The 13697-nt window shown below is 47.9% G+C and overlaps 1 protein-coding gene across 1 annotated transcript in view; it reads left to right on the plus strand.

Moving 5' to 3' along the window:
* PODXL2 (podocalyxin like 2) overlaps positions 1-13586 on the plus strand; it is a 32212-nt gene extending 18626 nt beyond the window's left edge. Inside the window, exons 3-8 of the mRNA XM_021532090.3 lie at positions 1104-1990; positions 3010-3084; positions 6009-6165; positions 7019-7080; positions 8724-8903; positions 9243-13586. Coding sequence (XP_021387765.3) covers positions 1104-1990; positions 3010-3084; positions 6009-6165; positions 7019-7080; positions 8724-8903; positions 9243-9452 — 1571 coding nt within the window. The 3' untranslated portion in view covers positions 9453-13586. The remainder of the gene's footprint in view (positions 1-1103; positions 1991-3009; positions 3085-6008; positions 6166-7018; positions 7081-8723; positions 8904-9242) is intronic.
* Positions 13587-13697: the final 111 nt, after the last annotated feature.

Raw genomic sequence — 13697 nt, forward strand, 5'->3', positions numbered from 1 at the left:
CAGACAGCTGCTGCCCACTGTGCTCAGTGGAGCATCTGCTTTGGCAGGCAGGAGAGGAGACGGGAGCCTTGGGAATTTCAGACAGTCATTTACTTAATAACCATAGACAGAGCAGGGGGTTGATTTCTGGCTGTGAAGGGATCGTCTTCCTTCCCTTCTCAGTGAGAATGGGCTGTGCTTGGCTTGGGGAGAAAGGGAGTTAATTGGGATGCAGACTCCTGAAACAGAACTCCGTGGGTATGAGCAGTTTCTCAAGAAAGATGAAGGTTGATTTATGCTTGCTGGATTTGTGCCTGCCACCCTGAGCTAAACTTATCTTATCTTGCATATATGTTCCTTTTCCTGGGTCCCCAGCTCCTTGTTACCTTTCAGAAGAAACCAACTCCAGCCTGTTCTGACCTTACATTTGTGAGCTGCATCTCCTTCAGCATCTGTTTGTCTAGCAACATCACTTCCATTCGTGATCAGATCCACAGAACAGCAGGGGCTGTAGTTGGAGGGAGAGGAGTTAGATTCAGCTGCTGTAGCAAAGCAGAATTAATGCAGATGTTTGTGGGATGACTTTTCTGCTCTGAAGTGCTGTACAAACTAAAATTCTGCATTTCACATATGCCCTGGTTGATTCAGGGTTTGGTGGTATTACTTGGCTGTGCCAGGAAGGAGGATTTGGTTTTCTGTACTTTAATTTCTCTTCTGTAGTACTTCCCATTTAGCGTGTGGCTGACTGCTGCTACCGCCCCATATCTTTCTCAATCCCATCTGAAATGAATCTCTGGGTTCTAGCTGATTCCTAATACTCATAACCTCAAATTAAAGATGCCAGGTAACAAAACTGTTACTTATTACTGTCTGTGAAAGTGCCTATGGACAGACTGATGTAGAGAGAACAAAAATGGAGATTATCCCTTGGGAATATGGGTTTTCTGGGATAGGATGGGTAAATGGAGAAATGCTTATATTGGATGGGATGCTTGTTTGCTGTGGCCTTTGGAGGGTCTCTGCCATTTGACCCCCACCTGTGGCTGGACACATAATGGGTTATTTTCTGCCTCTCAGAGTTCTTAGTTCAGATGTAACATGAAGTCTTTTGGATCTCTTTTTAGATTATACCTTTCCTGCTTCATCTCAGAAGGCATTGCTGAAACGAAATGGGACACAAGTAGACAACTGGGAAATGGCCACTGTCCAGCCACCAGCAGAATTTGTGGAGCCTGACTTACACACTCCTTTCTCCACACTAGAGGAGGAGGAGGGGCTGCTCCCTATTGACCACTCAAGAGGAGGAATGGAGAGTCTCCAGACTTCTGGACCAGAGGTTACATCTTCTGAACCAGTGGACCAAGAGGACTCCTTCTCCCTTCTGTTTTCCACAGCCTCTGCCAGGCCAGGTGTTGTGACTGAGGCAGCCTTAGGAGGGCAAGAAGAAGACTCTGTTTCTCCAGGCTTAGACCTTGGGAGCAGCATGGGACCAGGTCTGCTACCTGTGCCCTCTACTTTTTCTACTACTGTTGCTGCGAGATCTCCCATTGATTCAGAAGAACTCTTTGAGGTGACAACTGGAGACACTTGGGCTGTTGGGGGAGCAGATGCAGAGCTGACTGTGGCTACAAGAGGAGCAGAGCTTGCAGAGACCACAGTGGAGGCTGGTGGGGAAGAGCATTCAGCCAGAGAGGAGGTGTCAGAGCCCACGGTGGGGTGGGAGATGCTGGAGCCCACGGTGCTGACTGAAACAGAGCAGACAGTGGACACGCCTGTGGGGACACCCTTGCCTGCAAGCAGCTCCCCAGGCACCCAGACTCTTCCTGGTAGTGAGCAGCAGCCCTCTTCTGTGTCTCTGTGGGACAGAGCTGATGAGCCTGTGCTGGATCCTCTTTGGAATGACACCGAGTCAGCCACCGAGACTGTGGCAGCAGAGAGGAGCTTGTCCCCCCAGGCTGGGGATGCCCGCATGGCCATGCTGCCAACAGAGCTGCCCTGGGACTCGGCACAGGTTGCACTGGGAGCAGGGGCTGGGCTGGGAGGTTGCAGTGGGGATATTTGGGTACTTCTCTCCTGGGAAGTGTTTAAACCTGTCCCTGAGTCTGACTGCTGGAAGTATGTTTTTCTGTTCACCCAGTCAAAACTGAATTTTTAGGGAGAGTTATTCATAGGAGTTCTTAAGGGTCCATCCATCATCCTTGGTGGAAGTCCTGGCCCCTCACATCTTCCTAGATGCACAAAATCCTGCTTTTGATAAACAGGAGCTGAACACCTTTCTTCTGGGGCATGCACAGCAGAGAAAACTCCTCATTTCCTCAGCCTGCATTATTGGAAGTGTCAGGACAAACACAGCCCCAAGGATTTCTGGAAGGGGAGTGAGAAGAAAGTGCTGTTTTTGCTACTGCTGCCTGCAGGGACCAGATGCAGAGCAGGTGGAACAGAATACAGTTCTGTGTGAGGATATTGGTCTAGGAGAGCCTGTGGGAGAGAAGGGGTGAACTGCAGTTCATGAATCCAGCAAACTGGCAGCTGGTTAAGAGAAGATATGTATCAGGAGCTGACTGGTGAGAAAGTACCAGGCAAAGCTTTTAATTTTGCTTTCTGCTGCATGGTACTCAGGAGCCTGAGCAAGTGACTTAATCCCTCTCTGCATCCTATCCTGCCTGCAAAGTGCTGCCCTGTCTCATCAGTTTGCTTAAGGACCACAGAGGCTCCTGTTAGGTTTTGTGTAAAGTGCCGATAAGGCTGCAGGCTAGAGAGTTTTCTACTGAGAACCTGTGTCCTCCTTGAGTCTAGACAGAGGAGGAAGGTCAAGCTGAGCTGTGGCAAGCTGGCAGAGTAACTTTGTCCCTGTTCTGTGTTAGCACTGAAATGGTGATTGCTTCTTAGAACAGAGAATTAAAGGACAGTCACATCCTTTAAGAAGTGCTTCTGGGAGTATGGCACAGTGCCTTGCTCCTGTCCCTTGTGCTTTCAGCAGCAGAGTTACATTCACATCTGAACCCAGCTGTCTTTGTCTTGTCTCTCCAGGTGATCTGTAAAGACTGGAGCAACCTTGCGGGAAAGAACTATATCATCCTGAATATGTCGGATAACATTGACTGTGTAAGTCAGTCCAAAGAGATTTGATGGCACGGGGGCAATGGTGTTTAGGAAAGTGAAGGCAGGCACAGCTCTTGCTGTCCGCTTTCACCACAAAACATTTTAAAAACACTAAATCTCAACATACAGAGGCTGTGAAGAGAAAAGGAGAAGGACAGAAATATTCCTGTTCTCCAAAAGGGAAAAAGAGTGGGTGGAGAGAGATGATTTTGCTCCAAGTCTAGCACATATTGAACACACATCAGTTCCATATTGGATTTTTTACTAACTTCTGGCTGCTAGTCTGTGCCAGTCAGTACCTGGATTGTCATGAGACATGAGAGCTTTTAACATTGCACCTCTTACAAGATTAAATGCAGCTCTCCTTCCTTCCTTCTGTTCCTTTTCCTTCCATTCCTTCCAGCATATAGTAACAATCCTCTCGTGGCTCAGAGGAATAGGGACTCCCGTTTGCACTGTGCATGGATAAGTATCAAGCAGTTATCACTAAATCTTCCTTAAGGGTCTCTTCTCCCAACCCTATTATCTGGTGTGTTATCTGTGTCTGTTAACCAGCCATGCTCTGCTAATCCAATGCCTGTCCATCCATCGCATAAAGCTGCAGTTAATTCATGAGCCCAGAGTCCGTTGTGGATCTCTGATAAAAGGGTTTGTTCACTTCGGCTGGGCCTTTTATCAGGCACTTAAAAACCAGTTGTGAAAGGCCTGGGGTCAAGGTGCCTTTCATAATTCTAAGAAATGATTATAAGCCTGACAACCTGACACCAAAATATCTCATTGAGGAATTGTGTTCTGGCCTTGTGCATCTGCACTCCTGCTTTGTGGGGCTCCTGCTGTGGGCAGAGCCAGCTGGTTCTGTTACTGCAGGATTGCTCTCTGACACTGACCTTTTGCCACTGCTGATGAGTTCTTGGTGGATTTGCTTTGCTTTTTTTTATAAAGGTGACCTTTTCTGGGAACAGGGAAAATGGGGAAATTCCTATACACAGTAAGGCATGCCGACTGCTCTAAGAATAGATCAAAAGTCAGTCTTTTTCCTCCTAATTTAGGAAAACCAGTGTGGAGGGTTTTATGTATCTCTGCTACAGTCCACAATTGTAATGCAGAAAAGAAGTCCTTGAAAACCAGAGTCCTTCTGTCCTGTTTCCTTCATGTCCCCATCCATCTCTCCACTATCACTGTGGACTTTAAATGCTAGTTAATTTTGTAATATGTAGTAAATTCCTTTCGTGGTTACTTGTGTTGTTTAGACCTCTGTAAGGGGAAGAACTGATGGGCAGATGTCTCTTGATCAAATTATGTCTTTGCTGTTGAATCCTCAGTTCCGCCTTGCTGGAGGAAGATGGTGCCCTGGGATAGGCAGGACTGAACTGTTTTTCTACTTGATTTCATGTTTCAAAACATATTTCCCAGTGAATGATTTGTGCTGTACTACCCCTTATTCAAAGGGACATTTGTCGACATACATATTTAACATGAGCATCTCATCATTCCCTGCCTCCATTACTACTTTGCATGAGTGAAGTTAGAATCAAGCTCTTCATCTTTCTACTGATGTTGATGCAGTTTGTTTCCTACCCTTGGTAATTTGCTCAGTTTGGGCATCTCACCTACTGTCTGCCTGTCCATTTTGTTTTATGGTTTATGTAATGACACTCTGGTGTTGGGGTTTTGAGGGAGAATCTGTGTTGCAAGTGCTGTAGTTTAAATTAGTGTGAGTGGGTATTCTTCACATATTTCAATATTTTGGTGCCATAATCTGGTATGTATCGAGTCCCACTGAAAATCTGAGGGACAAGAAGGGTGCTTAGCTCCTTCCAGAAGGCTGCACTTTGAGCTTCAATACACTTCATGGCACCAGGCTTTTACCTGCTCCAGTCATCATGTCTGTATTTCTGTGTTAAGCTGGAAGCCTGTTTGTCTTCCCAGTGGGCTCCAGGTAAGGGAATCACTTCAGTCTCTCTCTGGGCAAATCTCCCACTCAACATACCTGCAAAGTTTGCCCAAGTGAGGACTGCAGGATCTCACCCAGTGCTACCTGGCTATGCATCGGGAGGTGACCTCCACCTTGGCACAGGTGCAGTCAGGCTCCTTCACTGCTCCCTCCTCTCCACCATGGAGAACTGATCAGTGCTCTGCAGCCTCTGCTTTCCCTATCACCAGGAGCACCTCGCTTCTGTCCTGCTCCTGGCTCAGCTGTTCCCCTTTCCTCTGCGTCCCCCAAATGAGGGCCTCAGACTGGCAAGTGGGACCATGAGCTGGAGCTGCAGCTGAGCATCGTGGTGCTGCATCACAGTGCTGCTTCCTCACGCCGCTCCTCCTGCCTCCCCATACCAAAACCTATAATTTCATGAGAGGAGGCACTGCCAGGCTCTTGTGACTCAGGCTCCAGTCATCGATGTCCAATTAGGCCATTTTTGGCACAGGCCTGTGCCTGCCCTGAGCGCTTCAAATTGCCATGGCAACAAGAACTCTCCATTTTATTAATCATCTGTGTGGCCTTCAGGTTGGCATGGCAACTGGAGATGAGAATAGAAACACAGGAGTGAGAAAGCAGCAAAGGCGTCTGCTGAGGGATGGCTGGAGCGCGTCAGGCTGAGCGGCACCTGCTGACCCAGCGCTGGCTGTGGGCAGGGCCCTGGCTCTTTCCTGCTCACCTTACACCGTAATGTTGCTTCAGGATCCCTGTGTGCCAGGAGAGCTGGGCTGGGTGTGGGGCAAGTGGCAGGCACAGGAGCTGAGGAGGAAGGTTGGTGCATCGGGAGGTGTTCGTGGCTCCAGCCTGGGGCACGGTGCAGCAGAGCGGTGCACCAGGTCTAACACTGCTGGCTTTTGGGCACGTGTGAGGGCTCAGCTGTACCAGCCCTGCAGTGCTACAGCTGCCTTGTCCCTGCCATGCACTCACCAAGGCTCCTTTCCTGTGGCAGGAGGAATTTCGGTTGGAGAGGGGTCCCCAGCTGTTGGCACTGGTGGAGGATGCCTTCTCCAGGCAGGCAGAGGGGCTGCAGGACCGCTGGCTCATCTCCCTGAGCAAACCCAATGAGAACGACAAGCACTTGCTAATGACGCTGGCAGGGGAACAGGGTAAGTGCTTCCTGTGATGGGGAGGGTATTTAAGGGGCTCCCTAATGGAGGTACACAGCCATGTTGGAAGGAGCTTTTGCTTTCCAATCCATTTCAACTCCACCAGTTCTCAGTGTTCACTGGACTTGAGGGATGGAGAGGGACTGAGAACATCTTTCTCACATCTGCCTTCTGAGTTGTCCCTCACTGCTTGCACGAAGCACTGCACTTTGCACTTCTGCGCTTTGCTGCCTCCCTGGATTGCCTTTCCCTGAGCATCTGTCGGGTTTCTCCTTATGTACCCTCCTCCATGGTAGGATATGACAGCCTGCTCTTGGTTCACTTCCTAACCTATCAGTTCTGAAGTCCTGTCCGAACTAGGATGGCCCTCATAGTGCCCTCCTTCATCCTTGAAGAAACAAAAGCTGACAATGAACATGGTCTGGACTGGAACATTTTACCATCTCTTTATTCCTGTTTTCATACAGGGGTCCTTTTCCTGCCTGCTTACTGACAGAGGTTTCTAATGTTGACATTATGGCCTCTATGACCTCTGTGAACCTGTCTCCATGACTTTCTGAGTGCTGCTACTCACTCCCAGAGCAGACACGGATCCTGAGAGCTTCTGTGGTGGTGGGGAGGGTACCTAGGTTGCTCTGATATTAGTTCATCCCTGGATTTTTTTTACTCTTTTAAAGAGTATTTGGACATACCCTTGTCTGTGATCCTGTGTTCTTTCAGCCTCCTGACATAAAATACCAATGAACAAAAGTGTGCTTCCCTGCCTCCATCCTGTTGGGGATTTTATACTGATGAATACATCTGACTAACCTGAGCTGAGAGAGCAGCACTGATCTCTTCCTCTACTTTACAGGTGTTATCCCTACAAAAGATGTTCTCATGGCACTGGGGGATGTTAAGAGGAGCTTAGCTGAGGTAAGAGCCTGTCTGCCTGCACCCATTTGTTAAGACTGGTTATACAATTAAAATAAGCAACTTGAAAACTGGGAGCATATCTCAAGCTAACCAATGCTGAACCCACAGCAGGCAAACAGGTGAGTCAGATGCTTGACAAACTCCCTTCTCCCCTCGCTGGTAGTAGCCAGACCTTCAAATGTCTGCTCCTTTTAAGAGAGTAACTATGGGTTATTTCCTCCCTGCTTTTCTGGCTTGGTTGTGAGACTGCTTTTCACACATTAATTCTGTTGGGATTTTCAGTGTCACCCCTTCCATACCATTGTCCAAAGCAATACAGGTGCTGCAGACCCCCACATTTGGCCCTGTTCACCCTCCAGCTGTTTTACATGCATTGGCTTCTCCTGACACCTTCACATACCTTCTACAATTCCAGGGTCTGCATTTCACTTCTTAAACAACTGCCTCCACAAGGGCAGGCAGAGGACCTGGCTCAGTGGATGCCAGACTCTCCTTTCATTTGCCTCTAGGCCTCACATATTCCCTTCTAACCCTGGACATCTTGGAAGAGGATAGAGATGAGGACAAATCAGTCCCGTGATCTCTGGCTTTGCCCCTTTGTCCTACAGGGTATATAGGTACTGAGGACCTGATTCTGCTTGAGTTTTTTATGCCAACCACTGGATTAATTTTGCTGATTTTAGCAGCAGGATTGAGCCACTGCCTTGCTGGCTGTCTGCTCTCAGGTTTTCACCTGACCCAACAAACTGGTGCAGTTAGACAAAGCAAATTAACTGCTCAGTGGTGTATTGATTGGCTTACACCAGAGAAAGTGCAAAAAGCCAACCCTGTAGAAATTGTGTGACTGAAGTATCAGCAGCTAGAACTGCCCAGAAAGAAGGATTTGTGTGGATACAAGGTTTAACTTTGCAACTGTGGCCCCGTGTTAATATGAGTTCTACCAGAGCCTCCTTGCCCCATGCCTCTGGCCCTGTCAGTAATGAAACTGCTCACAGTGCTGCCCTTGCACAAGCATGAGATTGCAAGGAGGAGGGAGGATATTCTCTGACACCTGTCACACTACTGAACTGATAAATAACCTGTTTCAAACCTGCCAAGTCACTGGGACCAAGACTGGGCTGTTTGCTGACAGCCACAGGGGGCCAGTTTCTCAGGGAGCTATTCCTAAGCTTCTAGGCTCAGCTGGCAGCTCTCTACTTTCAAGACCTTGTAAATACCACTATGCCCTCTTAGGACCTGAGCTTTAATGGAAACCTCTTTATTAGGGTTACATTCTCTGCAAAGCAGTTACCAAAGCCTCAGCACCCATCACTGGTTGATAGTTTGTCTTGGGGACTCTGTCTTGGACAGTTTCTCCCATGAAAACCTCCTTGTCATACACAAAGGTACACACCTTGTGCAGGTGAACAAAATAAAATTGTGCCTGCTGTCATTTGCTGATGTGTCAGCTTTCATGGAAAATCATGTTATGTATAGTTAAGAGCTTCTATTAATGTAAGACAGTGTACAGCCTGAGTCTCTAACCCTAGCTTTTACTTCCTTTGCCCACATTCGTAGTCCTGTACTTGGACACTGGAAAGTCTGAACAGGATTCTATCTGCCTGCAGGTCAGGACTTTCAGTGTATTGCTTCCTTCCTTCCAGATTGGTATCCAGAACTACACGACCACCACAAGCTGCCAGTCGCACCCTAACCAGACACGCAGTGATTATGGGAAGCTCTTTGTGGTGCTGGTGATCATCGGCTCCATCTGCGCCATCATCATCGTCCTGGGGCTCATCTACAACTGCTGGCAGAGGCGCCTGCCCAAGATGAAGAACATGGTGAGCACTGGATGGGTGGAGAAGGTGGCCAGACTCTTAGCCCTTGGGATGGAGGAGACTGGAAAGTTACGAGGGTAACTGTTTTCCCCTGTCCAGTTGTGGGACATAGCTGGATACACTGCTGGAGCAGCAGTGGAGTTCATTCAGGTGTAAGAGAGATGCAAATGTGCTTAGGACAGCTCATTTCCACTGTGAGGGTTGGGCTGGGAATAAATCTACATCTTCCCACTGACTCTGCAAAGGTCTTGGTGACCCTCATAGCTGGGTCTGATTGTGCTTCTCAGCAGCATTAAGACCTGTCCCCCTTTGTCTCCCTTTGTGTCCTCTCGTCCCTGGCAGTCACACGGCGAGGAGCTGCGCTTTGTTGAGAACGGCTGCCATGACAACCCCACTCTGGACGTGGCCAGCGACAGCCAGTCGGAAATGCAGGAGAAGAAGCCGAGCGTGAACGGGGGAAACACCATCAATGGCCCCGACAGCTGGGATGTCCTGATCAATAAGCAGGCGAGCGAGGATGTGGATGTATTTGAGGAAGACACGCATCTTTAGAAAAAGAAAGGAGGGAACCACCCTCTTAAACACACTTGTTTTTTCCTATCTTGACTGATGGACCATGGGATCAGGTGGCTTCTCAGGAACTTCTTAAAACCTTTGAACAAGCCTTTGGGCAAGTTTTCCCTACGGAAGTCCTGAGCCTGCATCTGAGGCTTGGAGCCAGGAGGATCACGGAACAGAGGGAAGCGGGAGGGGTGGGTTTATAGATCTCTGTGTGTGTGTTCCTATCAGTAGCACCAATGCTTTCATCACCTTTAAATGCACTTACTGTAGCTCTGTGGTAGTGGCTGAGAGTGTCTGGATTGGAGAAACAAGTTGGTGGGGCTGCCTGCCACCAAGAGTCCAGATCTGGGGAGTAAATTTACTTTCCAAATACTGACCACATTCAGTCCATGCAGGTGCAGTAAAACCTATGCATTCTGGATGGAGGGGAGCCAAGATTCTGTCCATGTCCTGGGCAGAGTTTTCATTCCCCATGTGAAAACAGGTTTTTTAGTGCTCTAGCATTCTTCTACTAATTGTATGAGAGCTGATGTTTACATTTGGGGAAAACACCCCTCCCTGCTGTCATCTCACTTCACCTCTGGTACCACAAACAGCCCCACTCCTTTTTTCAGCTCCACAACTCCAAGCTGAGCTTGCAAAGTTTGAGCACTTTACCCTTGCTTGACTGATTGCAGAGAATTCAGTGCCATGGTGCAGCATTTTAGATGGAAATTTGCTTTAGGTTGGAACATTTCTCAAAAGTGGTGTTTACATGCCTCTTTCACAATAGCCTGGGAAATCAGCAGGAAAATATCCTTTGTCTTGTGTAAGTTTTAAACTGGCTGGCCTTTCCCACTCCAGTTCTATTTTTCAGGTTAATTTGGTTTCAGTTGGTCATTTTGCAGTAAATATAAAGACTGCATAGGGAATAGGGAAATAGGGAAACGATTAATGTTCTCATCCTTTTGTTTCAATTTCAGCATCTTGCCCTGAGGGAAGGGTGGAAGTGTTTAATATCCCACAGGTATAATTCAGGGTAACATCTTTAAAATCACTGCATTTAAACAATGGAAGAGCCAGTTCTGATGAGATGAGAATCGGATGTGAGAGCTCCCCAATGAATGTTTCTCAGGCATGCCTCAGGCAACTTTGAGGCTCCAGCTCCCTGAAGATGTCTGCTAAAGGCACGTGAATATGCATAATTGTTCACTGAGCCCTCCCTAAACTACTGTCAAGCCTGAAATCCCAGAACATTTGTTTCTTCTGTCATTGGGGATTGAGGGACTTGCTTCACTCAGAGGTACCAGTACTCCTCTCCCTAGTGGTGGTGATCTGCATGCTTGCTTCCTGTGAGATGCAGCTTCACACTTAGTCTTGAAGGGAACCTTTGTACACAGAGGCCCCAGATGTGCAGCCTGTAAATCTCTCACTGTATGTATAGAGACCGCTAGCATGTTTCTCTCTGGTGGGTGTGTCTAAAGTCAAGGTGCCAAGAGTCTGTTGTTGCAGTTTGTGTAGCGCTTTGCATGCAAACTGAATCACAGATCACCTCGATGTAGGACCACTCTGATACCAGTTTGTTAGGGATTCAAGAAAGGTGATAACCGTTGGTTTCCTATCCAGATTCCAATTTTCAGTGGTTTTAGCCTGCCTCCATATCTTTTCTGGTGTTATGTAGGACACAGTGATCATCAGCTCCTTTTGTACCTTGGTAGGGTTGCAGAGATGCACAGAGTTCCTTCTCCTGCCCCAGGAGTTGGTGGTGGGGGACAGTCCAAGTATGCAGACAGCCATACATGACCCTCTCTGACCACCCCTCACTGGTGGCTCCTGCTGAGGTTGATGGGTCTGTGCAGTAAAACTGCACAGGTCCATTGGCTGTGTTGAAGGCACTTTGGAGCTCCCAGGATTAAATGCAAATTGTTGTTATGGTGAGTAAATTAAAGCATGGAGTTAAAATTTGAGGTTTTATAGCACTTAGCATAATGGGGCCTGGCATGCCTGTGGCCTTTAGGCAGCTGCACCATGTAAATCCTTTCCAAGTCCAATAATCCTCATCAAATATGTTTTTAATGCCCAGTGGCTGTTAAAAGCTAATGCAATGCCACCAATCCAATGTGAATAATTTCACCCACAAATCGCTTCCTTGGTGCATATCCCTGCTAAGAGCTACTTTGCTGCCCTGTTTTCTCTCCAGTATCCTAATTCAGAGAAACAACAAGGCACTGATAAAGCAATGCTTCTGGCTGGGCTCAGCACCTCCCAATCTCGTGTAAAGTCTTCAAACTTTAAAGAAACCAAGGGGGCAATGTGGGTTCAATAATCAGCTAGCAAGTTCTCCTAATTTGCTTTTCTGGCCTCTCATGGCCTGGAGGATTTTCCAGAGATGCTGTTCTCTGTCTGGAATATCCAGGTAATCTGAGAGACACTTTAAGGGTGGCTGTTGTGAGGCTGAGGACAATTTTCTGCTGTCTCTGACAGGGTGCACCTGGCTGTATGATCCCAGTTTAGCTTCAGAAATCTACTGGTTGATAGACTTTCACTTTAGTCTGGTGATACTTTTTATCCTTTTACAGTTGGTTTTTTCTCTGTATCATTTTTTGCACTAGGCTGATCTTGTCAAGTCGATTGCACTGTTGTCCCTCTCCTGCCAGCCCTGCAGAGATGGGTCATCTCCGGGGACCTGCAGGCTGGGAAGCACTGTAGAGAGGCTGTTGGTAGCCCACTTTACGCTGTCCAGTGCTTGCATTTCCAGCTCTGCACAAGGGAGGATGTAAAGAGGAAGAAAATCTTTGTCTTAGCATTTGTAACAGGAAGCTTTTCTATCACCCTAATGTAGTTAAACTTCTTTTTGATAAAAACTGTGAAAGCTGGACTTCTCAGAGCAGTGTGCCAGGTGACAGAGCAGATGCAGGAGACGAAGCAATTACTGGAAAACTTTCTCGGACATTACCATAATTCCATCTAATGTTTGGTTGCACTGACACCTGGTGGCAGTTGGGAGTTGGAAACGGAAAATTAAAAAAAAAAAAAGAACTTTCCCCTTAGCTTTGGTATTTGTTTCCTGTGACTTGCCTAGGATAACCTGCTTTATTCACGAGGGGCTGAAGGACTCGACTGCGAGCAGAGGGACTTGTACCAGGTATGTCAAGGATGTTTTGTGTGAGGACATCCTTGTCTACAAAGTAGTGAGATGGGACTTTCCCTGGAGTCACCAGTATAGAGGCCCTGGGTAGCAACACGGGGTCTCAGCTCCATCTTCCTGCTTTGTCTGCCACTTGCTCCCTCTGCTCCGTGGGACCACAGCTAGAGTGCAGGGACTCTGCCTTGAAATGGAGGTGGTTCTTCGGAGAGAGTGAAGAACCTTCATCAGGTGCTGTGTGAGGAGTGCAGTGCCTTGGGAACATCAGTGATAATGTCGTCTGGGTGCATGGCCAAGAGCAGAGTGGCTCTCCATCTCTGTGGGATCATGGCCAGGTGTGATCTGGGATGGCCTAGCTGCAGAATACTCCAAGGTGTCACACAGAGATCTGGAACTGTGCCTGTAACATGGAATCTAACATGTCCTAGGACTCTACATCCTGCACACCGCTTTGGGGTATGTAGGGTGGAAAGAAACAACGAGGAGTGACCCAGTAATTGCACTGGATAATGAAGGATGTAATGCAGCTTGAGAATACAGTTCAAGAGACACTTTAAGGATCCCTCTGGCAGAGGATATGGTGTGAAATGAAGGTACATTATCCTAAGGACTATTGCAGCGTGACCATAGAGCATTGCAGCAGGGTCCCACTGCAGCGACTGCCATCAGCAACTTGTCTGTTCCCATCTGCCTTTGCAGCCATGCAGGAGCACATCTGACCTTTGCAGCAGGTTTGGGACAGCTCCAACAGTCAGACACCACAAGCACCTTCATCTGTGCTGGCTCATGAGAGCCTCATGTGCTCATCTATGCTGACAGCCAGGCTTTGAGCTGTTCTCAACACCTTCATTCCTGCTGGACACAAACTGCAAGCCCTGGCCACTGCTCGGGATTGCTGCCGGAGAACACTTAGAAACACTTGTGTCTGGCCCTGGAAATAGCAGGGTTGTGGTTTTGTTTTCTTTGCAATAAAACACACCTCCAGGGTGTCTGAACACTGACCCAAGTGCAGTGCTTTGCTTGGTTAGATTCTGCCTGAATTCATGTCTACTGCATCTCATAATGCACTATTATCCAGGGTTTCTCTGCCAGGATGGGGGTTGTTAGCCTGG

Source organism: Lonchura striata, chromosome 12 (genome assembly GCF_050655825.1).
Source record: "Lonchura striata isolate lonStrDom1 chromosome 12, ASM5065582v1, whole genome shotgun sequence".
Lineage (NCBI taxonomy): Eukaryota > Metazoa > Chordata > Aves > Passeriformes > Estrildidae > Lonchura > Lonchura striata.